Source organism: Pristiophorus japonicus, chromosome 2 (genome assembly GCF_044704955.1).
Source record: "Pristiophorus japonicus isolate sPriJap1 chromosome 2, sPriJap1.hap1, whole genome shotgun sequence".
In the NCBI taxonomy this organism is placed as follows: domain Eukaryota; kingdom Metazoa; phylum Chordata; class Chondrichthyes; family Pristiophoridae; genus Pristiophorus; species Pristiophorus japonicus.
Window position 1 is genome coordinate 357,734,251 of NC_091978.1, and position 21,513 is coordinate 357,755,763.

The 21,513-nt window shown below is 46.0% G+C and overlaps 1 protein-coding gene across 1 annotated transcript in view; it reads left to right on the forward strand.

The window, feature by feature from the left end:
* The window catches only part of lef1 (lymphoid enhancer-binding factor 1), a 172,117-nt gene that overhangs the window by 85,118 nt on the left and 65,486 nt on the right, over nt 1-21,513 (forward strand). The window contains exons 5-8 of the mRNA XM_070866057.1: nt 8,725-8,815; nt 10,934-11,017; nt 17,714-17,836; nt 18,208-18,370. Coding sequence (XP_070722158.1) covers nt 8,725-8,815; nt 10,934-11,017; nt 17,714-17,836; nt 18,208-18,370 — 461 coding nt within the window. The remainder of the gene's footprint in view (nt 1-8,724; nt 8,816-10,933; nt 11,018-17,713; nt 17,837-18,207; nt 18,371-21,513) is intronic.

Here is a 21,513-nt window from a genome sequence, read left to right on the forward strand (position 1 = left end):
TGCTATCACTGGCCAGAGGAAGCTTCGGAAGGAATGCGGCCGTGATTCTCCGCCTTCGTCGGCCGCGGAATGCTCTGCTGGGAACCACGGGCCGACAGATCCGGGCTGGCACGTGCTACTTCCCACGGTCGAACAGCTCTAGCAATTAATCTGGGCACACACAGGGAGATTGGCCATTTGGGTGAGCTGTTGGAGGGCTAATGGCATTCTGTGGGATGGTATGAATCAGTGCCTTAAGCAGCAAGATGACCAGGGGGGAAGAAAAGATGATGCCAAGCTTGCAGACTAGGTTGCCTGAGGAGGCAGTAGAAGTTGAGAATGGTATCAATATTAAAGAGGTTGACAGATGCATTTTTGTCAGATTAGGGCTATTGATGGGTAAGAAGTCAGTGCTTTTTGGGGCTGGCCCAATGGGAGGTGTACCTGTACCTGTATAGTGCTCAGTTCCTAAAAAAAGAAAGGCAGACTTGCATTTATATAGCGCCTTTCATGAGCACCAGACGTCTCAAAGCGCTTTACAGCCAATGAAGTAGTTTTGAAGTGTAGTCACTGTTGTAATGTGGGAAACACAGCAGCCAATTTGCACACAGCAAGCTCCCACAAACAGCAATGTGATAATGACCAGATAATCTGTTTTTTTGTTATGTTGATTGAGGGATAAATATTGGCCCCAGCACACTGGGGATAACTCCCCCTGCTCTTCTTCAAAACAGTGCCATGGGATCTTTTACAGCCACCTGAGAGAGCAGGCTGGGCCTCAGTTGAACCATCTGAAAGACAACACCTCCAACAGTGCAGCACTCCCTCGGGGCATCAGCCTAGATTATGGTCTCAAGTGGGACTTGAACCCTCAAGCTTCTGACTCAGAAGCGAGTGTGCTACCCACTGAGCCACAGCTGACACTGAATAAGTTGGATGGCCACACCTTTTCCCCCCTTCCCCTTCCCCAACCCCTGCGTACGCCCAGTGAATCATGGGGAAAGCCTATTGGATATTAATGAGTGTGGAGCCGTGCCAGTGAAATTAAGGTATCGTTTCCTTGCTCACTCATGACAGCATGCCAACAAAAACAGCCTTTGAGTCACATAATGGCTGACAACGGCCGATTACACCGGCTGACATCAGGCCCCGTCTCCCTTAATCGGAGTTAGTCACAGATGTTTGCTTTCTCTGGCCACTGACCAGATTGCCCTTTCCAGATGAACCATTTGTCCCTGGTATCTGCGGGTTGTCCCACAGCGGGTTACTGATATCGAGGTTAAAAACCTGCCCATGCCGTTTGATTCAGCGCGCGGTGAGAATCGCGCACAGGTCGGTCTGTATCCATGCGGTGCAACGTCCCGTTTACCGAGAGGTTGATTTTGATTACAGCTCTTGAGATGATGCCGTGTCAGCAATTGCCTGACAGGAAGTGTGTGCTTGCGTTACGGGCGGGGGGAGCTTAATGTGAAAAAAAAAACCATTGTATTTCACAGAGTTCTCCCGAGATGTCCTGAGGGGACGTTTTCAGGTACACCATAAAATGCAAAGGTCTATTTGGGATTAAGACCCTGTTTTAATCCTGCTAGGCACTTGCAAAAGCTGCAGGGCTTCATGTTTGCAGGTTGTCAGTTGAGAGAGTTCTCTCGGCACAGCTTTGGATGTTAAATACTACACATGCAAAACTATTTGACCTTGAAGCCCTAAGGAATCAGCTTGATGAAGAGCTTAGTATGAGCTGGAGTGACAAACGTGAGGCAAATGAATCATATCAAGTGTTAGCATTAAGGGGCTGAAAATGATTCTTAATTAACTGCTGATCCTGCAAAGTTGCAGATGCTGGAAAACCCTGTGTCTTGAGAGAGATAGCTGACAACTGGCCTTGTAATATTTTTGTCGCCACAGTGGATTCCTTTCGGTGCATCTGGGAACCCTGGGCACAAACAGAGAGCTGGAAAACGCTTGGCCTGGGAACCTGGGAAATTGACATTGTCCCTTTAGGTTCATGACCTGGAGGAGGGGGAGAGGGTGAGGGTGCACATTAATAGCCAGCAAAAGATTAAATTAAACGTTCAAAATGCCACAATCGTTGTTTTCATTGGAACCTGTGTATGCGTGTGTGTGTGCGTTTTGTAAACCAGTGAAATAAACTGTGCAACCTTTTTTAATTCCAGTTCCTTTAGGGAATAGTAAGTATGGGAGCTGGCACGATTGCCAGGAAATGAGAATTTAAATTTATTTTCCATTGCGCACACTTCACTGTGCCAAAACTTTAAACCCCGAATGATGCACTCTTTTTAAACTAGCTGCCACACTCATTAGCGAAGATTAAGAAATCACATCTTAGCACGAAGACGAGTAATTGAAGCACACTGCAGCCGATGGAAATCCAGTTAGAATTGTTTTACGACAGTGGCGATCTGTTTCGGTTTCCTTCGTGACCTCTGCGATTTCTCTGCTGCTATTATTCCACTGATGAGCATAGCCCCGTTGTATCAGCCATTTAAAGACGTCTTGTCAGAAAAGCTTAAAGGCTTACGCTCAAGTTTTTTTTTCATCGTTTCCCGAAATGTGTTCAAAGCTGCTGTTCCCCATAATTGATTTTTTTTTTCTCTCAGCAACGATCATCTCCACCAGGAAACATACCTGTGTAGGATCCAGGGCTCCAAGTCAAAAACAATTTAGATGTCACTTGTCTTTTGACATATGGGTTGTTCGTCCAGCAAACGCAGAGAGTTAGCGGGCAGCTACAGCAAGCAATTAGCAAGGCAAATGGCATTTTGGACTTTATTGCAAGGGGCTTGGAGTACAAGAGTAAGGAAATCTTGCTGCAATTAGTACAGGGCTCTGGTGAGACCACACCTGGAGTAAGAAGAAAGAAAGACTTGCATTTATATAGCGCCTTTCATGACCACCGGACATCTCAAAGCGCTTTACAGCCAATGAAGTACAGTCACTGTTAGAACGTAGGAACCGCAGCAGCCAATTTGCACACGAGCAAGCTCCCACAATAACAGCATGTGATAATGACCAGATAATCTGTTTTAGTGATGTTGATTGAGGGATAAATACTGGCCAGGACGCCTGGGATAACTCTCCTGCTCTTCTTCAAAAGAGTGACATGGGATCTTTTACATCCACTTAAGAGAGCAGACAGAGTCTCGGTTTAACATCTCATCTGAAAGAAAGCACCGCACTCCCTCAGCACTGCACTGGAGTGTCAGCCGAGATTTATATGCTGAAGTGGGACTTGAACCCACAACCTTCTAACTCAGAAGCAAGTGTGCTACCCACTGAGCCACAGCTGACATTGTACTGTACAAAGTTTTGGTCTCCTTATTTGAGGAAGGATATATTTGCCTTGTGTTCACGAGATTGATTCCTGGGGTGAGAGGGGTGCCCTATGAACATAGAAACATAGAAAATAGGTGCAGGAGTAGGCCGTCCGGCCCTTCAAGCCTGCACCACCATTCAATAAGATCATGGCTGATCATTCACCTCAGTACCCCGTTCCTGCTTTCTCTCCATACCCCTTGATCCCTTTAGCCATAAGGGCCACATCTAACTCCCTCTTGAATATATCCAACGAACTGGCATCAACAACTCTCTGCGGTGGGAATTCCATAGGTTAACAACTCTCTGAGCGAAGAAGTTTCTCCTCATCTCAGTCCTAAATGGCTTACCCCTTATCCTAAGACTATGTCCCCTGGTTCTGGACTTCCCCAATATCAGGAATATTCTTCCTGCATCGAACCTGTCCAGTCCCATCAGAATTTTATATGTTTCTATGAGATCCCCTCTCATCCTTCTAAACTTGAGTGAATACAGACCCATTCGATCCAGTCTCTCCTCATATGTCAGTCCTGCCATCCCAGGAATCAGTCTGGTGAACCTTCGCTTCACGACCTCAATAGCAAGAACAACCTTCCTCAAATTAGGAGACCAAAACGGAACACAATATTCCAGGTGGGGCCTCACCAAGGCCCTGTACAACTGCAGTAACACTTCCCTGCTCCTATACTCAAATCCCCTTGCTATGAAGGCCAGCATACCATTTGCCTTCTTCACCGCCTGTTGTACCTGTATGCCAACCTTCAATGACTGATGAATCATGACACCCAGGTCTCGCTGCACCTCCCCTTTTCCTAATCTGCCGCCATTCAGACAATATTCTGCCTTTGTGTTTTTGCCCCCAAAGTAGATAACCTCACATTTATCCACATTATACTGCATCTGCCATATATTTGCCCACTCGCCTAACCTGTCCAAGTCACCCTGCAACATCTTAGTCTCCTCCTCACAGCTCATACCACCACCCAGTTTAGTGTCATCTGCAAACTTGGAGATATTACACTCAATTTCATCATCCAAATCATTAATATATATTGTAAAGAGCTGGGGTCCCAGCACTGAGCCCTGCGGCACTCCACTAGTCACTGCCTGCCATTCTGAAAAGGACCCGTTTATCCCGACTCTCTGCTTCCTGTCTGCCAACCAGTTCTCTATCCACGTCAGTACATTACCCCCAATACCATGTGCTTTGATTTTGCACACCAATCTCTTGTGTGGGACCTTGTCAAAAGCCTTTTGAAAGTCCAAATACATCACATCCACTGGTTCTCCCCTGTCCACTCTACTAGTCACATCCTCAAAAAATTCCAGAAGATTTGTCAAGCATGATTTCCCCTTCATAAATTCATGCTGACTTGGACCAATCCTATCACTGCTTTCCAAATGTGCGGCTATTTCATCCTTAATGATTGATTCCAACATTTTCCCCACTATTGATGTCAGGCTAACTGGTCTATAATTAGCCGTTTTCTCTCTCCCTCCTTTTTTAAAAAGTGGTGTGACATTAGCTACCCTCCAGTCCATAGGAACTGATCCAGAGTCAATAGACTGTTGAAAAATTATCACCAATGCATCCACTATTTCTAGGCCACTTCCTTAAGTACTCTGGGATGTAGACTATCAGGCCCTGGGGATTTATGGGCCTTCAATCCTGTCAATTTCCCGAACACAATTTCCCGCCTAATAAGGATATCCTTCAGATCCTCCTTCTCACTAGACCTTCGGACCCCTAGTACATCCGGAAGGTTATTTGTGTCTTCCTTTGTGAAGACAGAACCAAAGTACTTGTTCAATTGGTCTGCCATTTCTTTGTTCCCCATTATAAATTCACCCGAATCCGCTGCAAGGGACCTACGTTTGTCTTCACTAATGAGGAGAGATTGAGTAGATTGGGCCTATACTCTTTTGAGTTTAGAAGAATGAGAGGCGGTCTCATTGAAATATCTAAGATTCTGAGGTGGATTGACAGGGTAGATGCTGGGAGGATGTTTCCCCTGGCTGTGGAATTTAGACCCAGGGTTCACAGTCTCAGAATAAGGGGTCAGCCATTTGGGACCGAGAGGAAGAGAAGTTTCTTCACTCAAAGGGTTGTGAATTCTTTACCCCAGAGGGCTGTGGATGCTCAGTCATTGATTATATTCAAAGCAGAGATCGATAGATTTTAGGATACTAAGAATTATGGGATATGGGGAAAGTGCAGGAAGGTGGAGTTGAAGTAGAAGATCAGCCACGATCTTACTGAATAGCGGTGCAGGCTCGAGAGGCCGAATGGCCGACTCCTGCTCCTATTTCCTATGTTCTTAGAAACATAGAAACATAGATAATAGGTGCATGAGTAGGCCATTCAGCCCTTCGCGCCTGCACCGCCATTCAATGAGTTAATGGCTGAACCCATTCCTGCTTTCTCGCCATACCCCTTGACCCCCCTAGTAGTAAGGACTACATCTAACTCCTTTTTGAATATATTTAGTGAATTGGCCTCAACAACTTTCTGTGGTAGAGAATTCCACAGGTTCACCACTCTCTGGGTGAAGAAGTTTCTCCTCATCTCGGTCCTAAATGGCTGACCCCTTATCCTTAGACTGTGACCCCTGGTTCTGGACTTCCCCAATATCAGAAACATTCTTCCTGCATCTAACCTGTCTAAATCCGGCAGAATTTTAAACGTTTCTATGAGATTCCCTCTCATTCTTCTGAACTCCAGTGAATACAAGCCCAGTTGATCCAGTCTTTCTTGATATGTCAGTCCCAGGAATCAGTCTGGTGAACCTTCACTGCACTCCCTCAATAGCAAGAATGTCCTTCCTTAAGTTAGGAGACTAAAACTGTACACAATACTCTAGGTGTGGCCTCACCAAGGCCCTGTACAACTGTAGTAACACCTCCCTGCCCCTGTACTCAAATCCCCCCGCTATGAAGGCCAACATGCCATTTGCTTTCTTAACCACCTGCTGTACCTGCATGCCAACCTTCAATGACTGATGTACCATGACACCCAGGTCTCGTTGCACCTCCCCTTTTCCTAATCTGTCACCATTCAGATAATAGTCTGTCTCTCTGTTTTTACCACCAAAGTGGATAACCTCACATTTATCCACATTATACTTCATCTGCCATGCATTTTCCCACTCACCTAACCTATTCAAGTCATTCTGCAGTCTCATAGCATCCTCCTCGCAGCTCACACTTGCCACCCAACTTAGTGTCATCCGCAAATTTGGAGATACTACATTTAATCCCCTCGTCTAAATCATTAATGTACAATATAAACAGCTGGGGCTCTCGCACAGAACCTTGCGGTAGCCCCACTAGTCACTGCCTGCCATTCTGAAAAATACCCATTTACTCCTACTCTTTGCTTCCTGTCTGCCAACCAGTTCTCAATCCACGTCAGCACACTACCCCCAATCCCATGTGCTTTAACTTTGCACATTAATCTCTTGTGTGGGACCTTGTCGAAAGCCTTCTGAAAGTCCAAATACACCACATCAACTGGTTCTCCCTTGTCCACTCTACTGGAAACATCCTCAAAAAATTCCAGAAGATTTGTCAAGCATGATTTCCCTTTCACAAATCCATGCTGACTTGGACCTATCATGTCACCTCTTTCCAAATGCGCTGCTATGACATCCTTAATAATTGATTCCATCATTTTACCCACTACTGAGGTCAGGCTGACCGGTCTATAATTCCGTTTTCTCTCCCTCCTTTTTTAAAAAGTGGGGTTACATTGGCTGCCCTCCAATCCATAGGAACTGATTCAGAGTCTCTGGAATATTGGAAAATGACTGTCAATGCCTCCGCTATTTCCAAGGTCACCTCGTTAAGTACTCTGGGATGCAGTCCATCAGGCCCTGGAGATTTATCGGCCTTCAATCCCATCAATTTCCCCAACACAATTTCCCGACTAATAAGGATTTCCCTCAGTTCCTCCTTCTTACTAGACCTTCTAACCCCTTTTATATCCGGAAGGTTGTTTGTGTCCTCCTTAGTGAATATCGAACCAAAGTACTTGTTCAATTGGTCTGCCATTTCTTTGTTCCCTGTTATGACTTCCCCTGATTCTGACTGCAGGGGACCTACGTTTGTCTTTACTAACCTTTTTCTCTTTACATATCTATAGAAGCTTTTGCAGTCCATTTTAATGTTCTCTGCAAGCTTCCTCTCGTACTCTATTTTCCCTGCCCTAATCAAACCCTTTGTCCTCCTCTGCTGAGTTCTAAATTTCTCCCAGTCCCCAGGTTCGCTGCTATTTCTGGCCAATTTGTATGCCACTTCCTTGGCTTTAATACTATCCCTGATTTCCCTTGATAGCCACGGTTGAGCCACCTTCCCTTTTTTATTTTTACGCCAGACAGGGATGTACAATTGTTGTAGTTCATCCATGCGGTCTCTAAATGTCTGCCATTGCCCATCCACTATCAACCCCTTAACTATCATTCGCCAATCTATCCTAGCCAATTCATGCTTCATACCTTCAAAGTTACCCTTCTTTAAGTTCTGGACCATGGTCTCTGAATTAACTGTTTCCTTCTCCATCCTAATGTAGAATTCCACCATATTATGGTCACTCTTCCCCAAGGGGCCTTGCACAACGAGATTGCTAATTAATCCTCTCTTATTACACATAAATATTTAAATAACTTTGTTGATCCTTATTTTTAATAATTTGAGTGAGACAGCAAAAAGCAAATCAGGCATCCAAACAAGCAGACACTAAATGAGACCGATTTTGAACAGTCAACAGATTTGATTTGATCGATAAACACATCCTGTGCTACATATCATGGGGTATCGCATAAAAGTCAAAGACATTTGTTTCTCGCGCTGTGTTAGGGGATTTCTTTGAACTGAAATCACTAAAATTGATGATTCGATTGGGGAGGCCAAAAGACATGCAATTGTAACATCTCATGCGGGACGAATAATTATCTTAAAAACTGAAGTGATGTTGATTCTAGCTCTCTCATTCGGGTGTCTGCCGAGGTTATTGTCAACTGGGGACTAGCAAATGAATTCACCGTCGTTAAAGATGAAACGTCAAAGGAACCACTTCAATACTAATATTCAAAACATTTTTTATATGATGCACTTCCCAGATAAGACAATTAAGAAAAACATTTACCAAATTTCATTTCTGAGATAGATAATGGCTTAATCTATCCTAATTAAGTTGAAACACAAGTAACGTCATTAGTCTTAAGTAAATAATGGTTATCTTCAGTGCCATTGAGGTTGTGCTTTTAAAAGAAAAGAGTTGAAAAGGTAATTTCTGATTATTTCTTGTCTGATGCACATCCTATTCATTCGTGCTTAATTGCGTTGAAATGACTTGTGGAAATCTAATATACTTGTGTTTTTGTTCTCGCCTGAACCCCTCCTCCCCCCCTGCAGGCATGCACAGAGACCCCCCAGGTCCTGACATCCCCACCTTTTATCCACTGTCTCCAGGTGCTGTTGGACAGATCACGCCTCCTCTCAGCTGGTAAGCCCCTGCTTTCCTTTGAACCTGAGCAAGGCGACTGCAAGTCCCTCTCTTTCTTTTTAAGCTGTTGCAAGACTTTGAAATTGACACTGCATTGCAACCGTTGTAAGACTTTAATTGCTAAATTTAGAGGGGCAAAAAAATTGTAGCGGGCTATCAACTCCGTAATTTCATTTTAGCGCCAAGTAAATTTTCAAGGCAGTCAAAATGCATCCCAGATGGTGTCGCGATAGAAAGAAAGACTTGCATTTGTATAGCGCCTTTCACAACCTCAGGACGTCCCAAAGCGCTTTACAGACAATGAAGTACTTTTGGAGTGTAGTCACTGTTGTAATGTAGGAAACATGGCAGTCAATTTGCACACAGCAAGTTCCCACAAAAAGCAATGTGATAATGACCAGATAATCTGTTTTTGTTATGTTGATTGAGGGTTAAATATTGGCCAGGACACCGGGGATAACTCCCCTGCTCTTCTTCGAAGTAGTGCTGTGGGATCTTTTACGTCCACCTGAGAGAGCAGACGGGGCCTCGGTTTAATGTCCCTTCTGAAAGATGGCACCTCCGACAGTGCGGCACTCCCTCAGTACAGCACTGAGAGTGATAGCCTAGATTTATGTGCTCAAGTCTCTGGAATGGGACAGTGCACTGGCACACGCATGGGAAATGAAATTAGTCTTGGCCAATACGCTCCTAGCGAATGGGCAAGCCTGTTTCGCACTGCATCAGGTTTTCGATTCCATTGAGCACGGTGTAAACGGGCTGTCGGTTTGATATGAGCCTGTTTGGTGTTGCTGGCAAAGACCAGTTTAAGGACTAGGAAAAGGCCATTAAATTAAACTGGTCTGTCCCTTTTTAATAGAACATTTAACTCAACACTTGGCCCACCATCTCACCATCTATCTCAATTTCCATACAGTAACTTCATTTCCCCTTATCTTCCTCTCTCCTGTACACACTGACCACTGCTGGGGTTTGGTTCTCTGGGTGTCAGGTACCTCTGGAACCTCACTCGTGCCTAATCCTCACATCCACACACACATTCTCACACACTCACTCACACACACTCACACTCACACACATTCTCACACACTCACTCACACACACTCACACTCACACACATTCTCACACACACACATCCGCACACACACACACACACTCACATACACACACACTCTCACACACACACACTCTCACTCACACACGCACACACTCACACACACACACTCTCACACACACACACTCTCACACACACACTCACACACGCACACACAGTTACACACACACACTCACAAACACTCACACACACACACTCAAACACACACACACACTCACATACACTCACTCACACACACCTCACACATACACTCACATCCACACACACTCTCACACACACACACACTCACACACACATTCTCACACACTCACACACACTCACACACGGACACTCGCACACACATTCTCACACACACTCACACTCACACACACACACGCACACACAGTCACACACACACTCACACACACACACTCAAACACACACACTCACATACACTCACTCACACACACCTCACACATACACTCACATCCACACACACTCACACACACACACACACACTCACACACACATTCTCACACACTCACACACACTCACACACGGACACTCACACACACATTCTCACACACACTCACACTCACACACACTCACACTCACACTCACACACTCACACACACATTCTCACACACACACTCACACACACATTCTCACACACTCACACACACATTCTCACACACACACTCACACACACACTCACTGACACACACAGAAATGTGCACATGCGCACATAAACTCACAGACAAAACCGGAAACAAAAACACAATGCTGGAAACACCCAGCAGGCCAGGAAGCATCTGCGCAGCTAACATTTGAGTGGTGGGCCCATTGTTAGAACTCAGAAACTTTCATGTGATTTATTTGGATAAAGGGAGGCTGTTTTTATTTTGGGGGGGGTTCGGGTTATGTACAATGTAGCTGTAAAGACATGCTCTTAGTTGCTAAGAGAACTGAGTATTGCAGAAACAAAAGCCAGCTAGCTGATTTGGGTCCTTTCTCTCTGACCCCAGGCAAGGTCAGCTTGTGTGTCCAGCCACAAGTGGATGCAGACAATCCTACCCAGCACCACTTCCCATCAACACTTTCATATCTAGGTAGGTGCAGCGGGTGAAAGACTGCTGAGAGGCTGCTGACATGAAAGGGCAAGCTGTTGCCTTGCTTGCGACTGAACTTACCTTTGCTTATCTGCTAACTGGGTCCAATTAATGCCTGTGTCACACAGTATTTGCTCGTCACCTGGACAGTGTTACATTAGCACAGAAATATCTCGCTGACAGTGAGCTAAGGCCTTATCGACAAAATGTCGATAAGTCCAGCCTCCTCAGCACAATAAGTTACACATACATAATTATATCGCAGAAAATACACAGGGAAAAATATTTAGTCATTTTAAGCAGCCCAAGCTAAAGTAATTGTTACAAATTATTATTTACAAGCCTTTCCCTCGTTCCAGTAGTATTAACCAATAATTTTGCCATGGACACTAACTAATGCTTCTTATTAAAAATAATAAGTTGTTCAATGGTTCTTCTCAATTAATCGGAGTCCGTGTCAATCACATTAAACTCCTCCGCTCGACAAACCAAAGTGTGAGAGAGAGAGATGGAGGGGGCACATAGTGAGAGATGGAGGGGAGAATGTGAGAGAGAGAAAAATGGAGGGAAATGAGTCTGAGGATGAGAGAGATGAAGGGGAGAGAGAAAGAGACATAGAAACATAAAAAATAGGTGCAGGAGCAGGCCATTCGGCCCTTCGAGCCTGCACCTCCATTCACTATTATCATGGCTGATCATTCAACCTCAGTACCTCACCCCAGCCTTCTCTCCATACCCCTTGATCCCTTTAACCACATCTAACTCCTTTTTGCATATGTCCAACGAACTGGACTCAACAACCCTTTCGTGGCAGAGAATTCCACAACTCACTGGGTGAGTGCAAGAGAGATGGAGGAATGCGAGAGAGTTGAAGGGGAGAGAGAAGGAGACAGAGGGAGTAAGAGCAAGCTGGAGGAATGCGAGAGAGATGAAGGGGAGAGAAGAACCAGGGAAATGAGATAGAAAGACATGGAGGGAAAAGTGAGAAATATGGAGAGAGGTAAGGAATGCAGGGAAGTGAGAGAAGCAGATGGAAGTGAGATTTAAAAAATCAAACAAAGAGACTAAAATGGGAGAGAGAGATAGAGGTAGGTGAAGGAGCAGGTATAGGAACAGAAGGGAGGTGAGAGAAGGGGTGGTGAAAAGAATTCAGTAAAATAAATGCAGCTAGGCTACCACAAAACCGATCCACTGCTGTTCATGGTCTTTACTATGATTTGAATCGCTTTTTGGTATTTTAATCATTACTAATCCATGGTACCCCCATGATAAAATGACATTCCTATGAGTTTACTGGTCCGGGGGGAGTTTAACAAGGTGGCACAGCGAGTTGCTGCTCCAACATGCCTTACAACAGCGGGGTTCCAGTCCGCAGACTTCCCCGCTCTCCCGACGAGGCCCCGATCCTATCCCCACAGCTGGGACTCAACCCTTCCAGGAGGGAGATCAATGGGAGGCCAGTCCCTCTGGCCGGCTACTGGCTTGAGTAGCGCCGATTGAGGCCAATGGGGCAAGTGTAATGGCAGACATGATGTGGGGTGGCGGCCATTTTGAGTTTGCCCTGTCGCAATTGGTCATTGAATCGGGAGGATAATTCAAGTTAATTGAGATAACATTGTGTTAAACTGATGCTCTTCAAAACAATGGATAGGAAACATATAATAGCCATTCATTCAACTGTACAGATATTCAAAAATGGCCATGAGCATCAAACTTAAAATTAATTAGAATTTTTATCTGATTGAAAGCACAATTATTATAGTATAATCCATTTTAACCACAGAACAACAACAACAAAAGACCGATGTGTAGTTTAGCTTTTAATTGCTCAAAACAACTTTTCCCACTGCTCTTCTTTCATGTTTTTCTGTTGCACAAAATTGCAAGGGCAGGATAGCTTAATTTCACTCAATAATTAAGCACTATCCCTTAATTATACTTTGAAGTTACATTTTTTTTAAAACACACAGTCTTATATAAATATCTGGGACATAACTGTGTGAATTTTCACAGATGGGAATTATCAGGCAGCAAAACATTAATTTGACATACATATTTTTTAAACTATCCTGTCCGCTTGCAGAGTCGGTCAAACTGAACCGTTGAAACAAAATTATTCGAATTGAAATGATCATTTCCGGGTCGGACTTCAGAAAGGGAGGTCAGGGAACAGAAAAGTGTGCGAGCCCTGTGTGAACCAATCGAGAGACTCAGTGCATCGACAGCCAGCCCTGCAACATGTCAGCTGCCATGTCGAGCACCGTCAATGCGCTCTGCCTACGTGTGGCTGCTGTTCAATCGCCTGTCAAAGTTTCCCCGTTTGTCAAATTTGTTTTCTTCATGTTCTGGTCCACTCACTGCTCCACATACTTGTCCTCCCCCCATAATCGAGAGGGTGTGACCACTTTCCACCCCCTCCCTGCCAATGCTGCCATGGAACAGACCACCAGGAGATGTATAAGGGTCATTTGAGCCGCCGTTTATTCCTCCAACCCTGCGGTAGACGCCTCCCCATCCATTCAGCACCACCCCCGCTACCCGCCCGCCAATCACCCCCCACTCCCATCAGCAAACCCCGTCCCTTCCATTCAGCATCTACCCTGCCCCCTCCCCCTCCCCCCCACCCCGCCCACTCAGCAATCACCTCCCCTCCCATCAGCAAACCCTGCCCCCTCCCCCTCCCCCCCACCCCGCCCACTCAGCAATCACCCCCCCTCTCATCAGCAAACCACACCCCTTCCATTCAGCACCCCACTCCCCCACCCCACCCACTCAGCAATCACCTCCCCTCCCATCAGCAAACCCTGCCCCCTCCATTTAGCACACCCCCCTAGCTGAGATTGGGAACGTGCTGTGCCTGTGACTGGATGGGGCGCTATTAAAGGGAAAAGTTTATTTTACCTCAAATAATCTGAGCTTTTAAAAAGTTCTACTAAGATTACAAAGTGGACATTAAAAACCAAGGTCCCGCCTGCCTGTTGCATGGGCTGATGTGGATTTGGAAGATCTCATGAAGAGGAGCTGGTTGGAGACCTCATGCACCATTCGAAGAGGAGCTGGTTGGAGACCTCATGCACCATTTGTCGAGGAGCTGGTTGGAGACCTCATTCACCATTTGATGAGGAGCTGGATGGAGACATTCACCATTCGATGAGGAGCTGGATGAAGAGCTCATTCACCATTCAACGAGGAGCTGGATGAAGATCTCATTCACCATTCGATGAGGAGCTGGATGGAGACATTCACCATTCGATGAGGAGCTGGATGAAGACCTCATTCACCATTCGATGAGGAGCTGGATGAAGACCTCATTCACCATTCAACGAGGAGCTGGATGAAGACCTCATTCAGCATTCGACGAGGAGCTGGATGAAGATATCATTCACCATTCGACGAGGAGCTGGATGAAGAGCTCTTTCACCATTCGATGAGGAGCTGGATCGAGACCTCATTCACCATTCGATGAGGAGCTGGATGAAGAGCTTTTTCATCATTCGATGAGGAGCTGGATGAAGACCTCATTCACCATTCAACGAGGAGCTGGATGAAGACCTCATTCACCATTCAACGAGGAGCTGGATGAAGACCTCATTCACCATTTGATGAGGAGCTGGATGAAGAGCTCTTTCACCATTCGATGAGGAGCTGGATGGAGACATTCACCATTCGATGAGGAGCTGGATCGAGACCTCATTCACCATTCGATGAGGAGCTGGATGAAGACCTCATTCACCATTCGATGAGGAGCTGGATGGAGACATTCACCATTCGATGAGGAGCTGGATCGAGACCTCATTCACCATTCGATGAGGAGCTGGATGAAGAGCTCTTTCACCATTCGATGAGGAGCTGGATCGAGACCTCATTCACCATTCGATGAGGAGCTGGATGAAGAGCTCTTTCACCATTCGATGAGGAGCTGGATGAAGACCTCATTCACCATTCGATGAGGAGCTGGATGGAAACATTCACCATTTGACAAGGAGCTGGATCGAGACCTCATTCACCATTCGACGAGGAGCTGGATGAAGACCTCATTCACCATTCGACGAGGAGCTGGATGGAAACATTCACCATTCGACGAGGAGCTGGATGGAAACATTCACCATTTGACAAGGAGCTGGATCGAGACCTCATTCACCTTTCGACGAGGAGCTGGATGAAGACCTCATTCACCATTCGAAGAGGAGCTCGGCAATCTCTTGTTATTCTCGTCATCAGTGCGCCCCACCGATACCGAATAGATGGGGCATTCACCACTGGGCTGTGAGCGGCTGCTAGTACAGAATGGTTGCTATATTTGCCCATCCAACCGTTACTGGGCGTCAAACGTGTGAAGTGATTTCCCACATTTCAGTGTGAGGGGCAAGATACATTTGATGCTTGTTTACTTCCACAGTTGACACGTGGTCCCTGTAACTGTGACTCTGATCGCAGTTTCTAGCCTGTGGGAATCACACCTTTGTGCGTGACTGACAGTTGTGAAAGAAAACGGACGTAACATGCTTTAAATTGCTTGCTCTCGGTAAATACAGGGGACAGGAAGCGCCCTTTTCCTCCGCTCTCTCCTACCCCGCTTTCCTCAACCCACCCCTCAAAGCTAAGGTTAGCGTTGGAGAAATAGAACCTTATTTTTAAACTGGGTGTCGTGCTGTTTTTAAAATGAATAATTACAGAAAGGAAAGCTCTCGCCAGTAATGCTTAAAAGCTTCTGACCAGACATTCCCTGGACCTGTGCCTATGTGGGTTGTCGCTGCTGTTTCGTCTTAAATGTGCTTTATTTTCACGCAACCCGCCTGTCCTCATTTCCCTCATGTTGCAAAGAGTGATGGATAAAGATGGGCGTTCCATAAATGAAGGATACAGTTTTCTTTCCTCTAGGTGACGCTGAGCCCGGTTGAACATCCTTTGATCGAGGCGCAGGTTTTGTTGGGTGCTTTACGACACGAGATGTTGGTGCACTGCCCTCAGGCAGTCTCTGAGTGAGCTGGCAACATTACCCTGTTGCACAGCAGAGCGTTAAATAGAGCTCTGTGGCCACTTGGTTGAGTCACTCCTTATTCACGATCGACAAGTTGCGATGCACGTTAACTATATTTTAACACTGGAAAACACTCAATGATAATCGTTGCCCTTTTATGTTTGTTGCCATGGGGCTGTGGAAGGATGTGATTGGGGCCCAGGAGAGGCGTGAGTTCAGGGCCAGGGGCCCAGGGGCAGAATGGGCCAGCCCACACTGCGATATGTGTGCGCACTAGATCCGTACAACAGAGCTGGTCTCCAGTCGTCTTGGTTAATCCTTGCCACTGGACTAAGACCTAGCTCTGTCGAGCCCGTGCGGTGGCTGGTGTGCAACGGCCACCACAGGTTAAAAAAATCCACGCACAGGCATCTTCCACCCTTCAATATGTAGTTCAGGACCTGGAATATTAGGTCCTTTATTGAAACACCTGTGAACTCATCCTTTTTGGTGTGGAAGCAAGTCATCCTTGTTTCGAGGGACTGCCTATGATGATGATTCGCTGGAGAATTGACCCAGCTGGACTCTCCCAATAAAACGCGTCTGCTTTCGATATCTGTGTTCAGCTGTGGCACCAAATAAACCTGAGCTTCACCTGTTCCTTTAACATTATCCACCCTCCCACAACCCCCAAAAACTCATCATTATCATACCGAGTGCGTGACCTCTGCTGGCTGGGATTGTTTGCAGTGTTCCGCACTGCAGTGAACCTTTCTTTGATGATACCTCCACGTTAATACTGGATCGTCGGCGGCAGGTGAAGATCGTCGGCATAAAGAAGGCAAAGTCCACGCTTCCAACGATCTGCCGAGACCCAGCTCTCTCCCGGGTCCCAGCAGCGGCCACTGCAGCCAGCCCGAAACACAACACCTGCATTGGATCCGCAGCAAGCCCAATTGGAACCAGAGAGCTACTGCGCAGATAATGAGCAGCATTCAAGGTGCTGTTGTCTACACGAGCGCCACTCTCCAATGACCATGCCGCCAACAACTCAGATTATTGCCACGAGGGAATGTACTGTTTGGCCAGACGCACATTGTAGCCTGGTTTAGACACACACCACCTTCCGAAGGTTTAATTCGATAAAGATTGGGTCATTTTGAAGACTGCAATCTGTAATGTATTTGCTTCATGGGTTCTTTGCTTAAGAATTCATAGCAACACATTGCTATTAAGAACTAGTTGGTTTATTAACAAAGGTTTAACTATCACACTACACATTACCAGTTCATCCACCAGGCTCACAACCACTTGCCTCATCATGGATTCCCCTAACCAAACTGGCTGGGGTTTTATTGAGTCTTGTGAACATCACGTGACTGGCTAAGCCACTCCCACTCAACAACTCTATAAACCTGTGAGCATACTCACAGGTGCATACATTACACCATCCTTTAGGATATGAGTACTGCTCAGTTGAACGTTAAAAACGATCGTTCATAGCCTGGATGAGATATTCTGCGTAGCACTGGGTGATGTTGCTTGTAACCGGGTTTGATATATATGTCTGCATTTATACACCCACTATGTGATCATTTGCAGCCGTGCTTTGTCCAGCCCTTGCTATCGCTGCTTTCTCGCGTCTCGTGTACATTCAGTCCCAAAAGACCGCAGTCCAGTTTTAGGGGCTTCGGTGCTGTGTTCAATTTAATTTCTTGTTATCTACCTCAATTCAGGTTTTCACATCCCATGGTATCTGGTCACCCAAGTCCTCATACAACTGGAATTCCACACCCAGCCATTGTGAACCACCAAATCAAACAAGAACCCATGCACAACGAGATTGAACTCATGAACATGTAGGTTGACACTTTGGAGATTTGCTGATAATTTTTTTTTTGTTCGGGAGGAGTTAAGGGCACCATTCTTCAAAATGTCAGCACTGAGATTGATAGATTTGTGTTAGGCAAGGGTATTAGGTGTTACATAATCAAGGCGGGTAGGTGGAGTTATGATACAGATCAGCCATGATCTAATTGATTGGCGAAACAGGCTCGAGGGGCAGAATGGGCCTACTCCTGTTCCTTCCTATGTTAGGAAGCTGTACAAATTTACATTTGCATTGTTAGGGCAGGCGGAGGAGAGGCAGAATGATTTAGTGTTTTAGTCATTGTTCCAACCGTGAGAATGATTTCAGTTGGTGAACATTATATTTTGTTTTTGCTGACAGAAAACCTCACCATGAAACGAGGAAGGAACAAGAGGCCAAAAAACCTCACATCAAAAAGCCTCTCAATGCCTTCATGTTATACATGAAGGAGATGAGAGCGAACGTGGTGGCGGAGTGCACATTGAAAGAGAGCGCAGCCATCAATCAGATCCTCGGCAGGAGGGTGAGTAGACATTCCGCAGCCTAAAATAAAATCGAGTGCGGCATCTCTGTCTTTTGCAACCTGGAGTTGGAAGTTATATCAGACCAGTGCCATCCAAAACTGGGTGCAATGTGTTGAGTAAGATGGATCAAGTTTGCTTGCTGTAGCCGTGCCCATTCCAGTTTCCTCCTTGGACCTGCAGCCATTCAGTTCTATTTGCTACTTGCATTTATATAGTGCCTTTCACAACCACCGGTCGTCCCACAGCGCTTTACAGCCAATGAAGAACTTTGGAAGTGTATTCACTGTTGTAATGTGGGAAACGCAGCAATCAATTTGAGCACAGCAAGCTCCCACAAACAGCAATGTGATAATGACCAGATAATCTGTTTTAGTGATGTTGATTGAGGGATAAATATTGACCAGAACATCAGGGAGAACTCAAAAATGGCCATGGGATCTTTTACATCCACCTGAGAGGGCAGTTGGAGCCTTAGTTTAATGCCTCACCCAAAAGACAGCACTGTCAGAACTTTATGGGTTCAAAGTTCCAGGGGTGGGACTTGAACCCACAACCTTCTAACTCTGAAGGCGAGTGTGCTACCCACTGAGCCACAGCTGACACCATGAGGATACGAGTGAGCAGAGGCGCAGTCACAATATGAAAATAGGCAGTCAGCTGTGCACATCTTTCCTGCAGTTTCTGCAAATCCTGGTGTACTTCATTTTGCCGTTTTTGTTGAGTAATTTTGCTACATTTCACTCTATCTGCCACTGCCCCTTGCGGCTCGTCAACTCCAATCCTAATTAAGCACTCATCCCTGAGTTGCCATCTCGGGTTGGTCATATTCCTGGCGGTTTCATCAAATGGCCTCCAACGCCCACCCCTCCTCCCCACCCCCCCCCCGCCACCAAATCAAACAGCCTTTGGTCCCATCTTCAATATTTCTATAACTAATAAATGAAAGTGTTCAAAGAAAATAAGAACAAAACACAAAATCTTTTTTTAACGATCCTGTGATTTTGCTCCCCAAGTGTTGCTCACAGCAGTGTCCGAGAGATGAATCTTTAATTGCTGGAGACTTCGGGACATTGCAGTAAGTTTGGCCAGCTCAGCTCATTCCCCCTCTCTCTTCCTCAAACCATATCAGTGCTGGACATATTCCAGTGAGCGCTGATTGTGGTTACTGCACTGTTAGAGCAAAGCAGCTCTGGTGATGTAAAGGTAAACCACATGGGATCGACGTCAGGTCACGGAAAGGTCCTGGGCCAGCCCGCTGGCATTCCTGCACTAACAATACCGGCCTTTCATTCCTCGCAAAAGTCACTGGTGTCAGTTTTAAGAGATATCTGCCCTTACAGTTACCATTGCCTCTGGCTATACTCCTTTGTTCTGTCACTTGATACACAACAGAGGAAATAAAGGTGCCATTGACGGCCTCATTTTTTACATTTGACAAGTTTGTACTGCAGGGTGAATCTGAAGTGTACATGGGCGACAATCTTCTTTATTGCAGAAGGGTGAATATGGAGGAGGGGAGGCAGAGAGAATTAAGAATGAATCAAAGGAATTGTTGTATGGGGAAATCGCCTGGGTATTTAAGGTTGCTGTGCAAGCCACGGCGACTCCATGTGACTGAGAGTTGACGTCTGTAATGCATGCACCTGTGAGTATGCTCACAGGTTTGTAGAGCTGTTGCCAGGTCGGAAGGCCTTCTCGTGTGCCTGCACCTGGGCATGGCCAAGGGGGCCATCAGCCAGTCCAGGCAGCGGGCGGTCGAGGGGGTCGTTCAGCCCGACTGCCTGCCTCTCTTCCGCGGTTACATCCGAGCCAGGGTGTCCCTGGAGATGGAGCACGCGGAGTCCACCGGTACGCTTGCGGCCTTCCGGGAGAGGTGGCGCCGGAGGGACTGGAGTGCATCATCACTCCCGGCAACCAAATTTTAATTTGAATGTTTAATATTTAATGTCCAAAGTTTAATTTGTTAATTTGTCAGTTTTAGTGCTCCCTGTTAAGTGGGGGGGGCACTTGATTTATAGTTTTACTAAAAATAGTTGTAGAGCTGTTGCATTGTGAATGGCTCAAGACTCAATAAAACCCCAGCCAGTTGGGTCTAGGTCATCCATGATGAGGCAGGTGGTTGTGAGCCTGGTGGATGAACTGGTAATGTGTAGTGTGATTTTTAAAACTTTGCTAATAACCCAACTGGTTCTTAATAGCAATGTGTTGCTATGAATTCTTAAGCAAAGGACCCATGAAGCAAATACATTACAGTTGCCAACTCTGGTTGGACGAAATTCCAGGAGCTTTTGTCACATGCCCTCCAATCACCCCCACGCTCCTGCCATTGGCTGGCCAACATCTTTGGAGCGTTCCACCATCCAACGGCAATCGGATTACCTAATTGGATGATTCTGAACTGGCATTGTCTTTTTTTTTCCTCATTTCCAATATTTTTAGAATTAATAAAGAAAAGTGTTTAAAAATGGAAAATGAAACACTTTTTAAAATTATTGCCCCTATAATTTTTCTCCAGGGTTTCTCACAGCAGTTTGCGGGAGATTAATCTTTAATTCCCGAAGACTCCAGGTCAATCAGGGAGAGTTGGCAACCCTATTGTGACACCGCAGCCACTGTGAAAGTTCTATGTGTGTGTGCGTGAATGTCTTCTTGCCTGTCAGTAGGAAGTGACAGGAATTAGAGACGCTTATTAGAAAGTGTACACAGTGTGGGTGATCTTACCTTCTCTAGCTTGGCGATTTCTTTCCTGCACGTCGGAATGAATGCTGGGGAAATGTAGCTGAGGCCACCCAGCTCGGTCAGAGATGTGTAGACCTGGTGACTCTTTCACCGACCGTAACACGCCCACTCCTGCTGACTCCAATAAAGAAAGAAAGACTTGCATTTATATAGCGCCTTTCACGACCACTGGACATCTCAAAGCGCTTTACAGCCGCTGAAATACTTTTGGAGTGTAGTCACTATTGTAATGTGGGAAACGCGGCAGCCAACTTGCGCGCATAGCAAGCTCCCACAAACAGCAATGTGATAACGACCAGATAATCTGTTTTTGTTATGTTGATTGAGGGATAAATATTGGCCAGGACACCGGGGATAACTCCCCCGCCCCCCAGCTATTCTTCGAAATAGTGCCATGGGATCT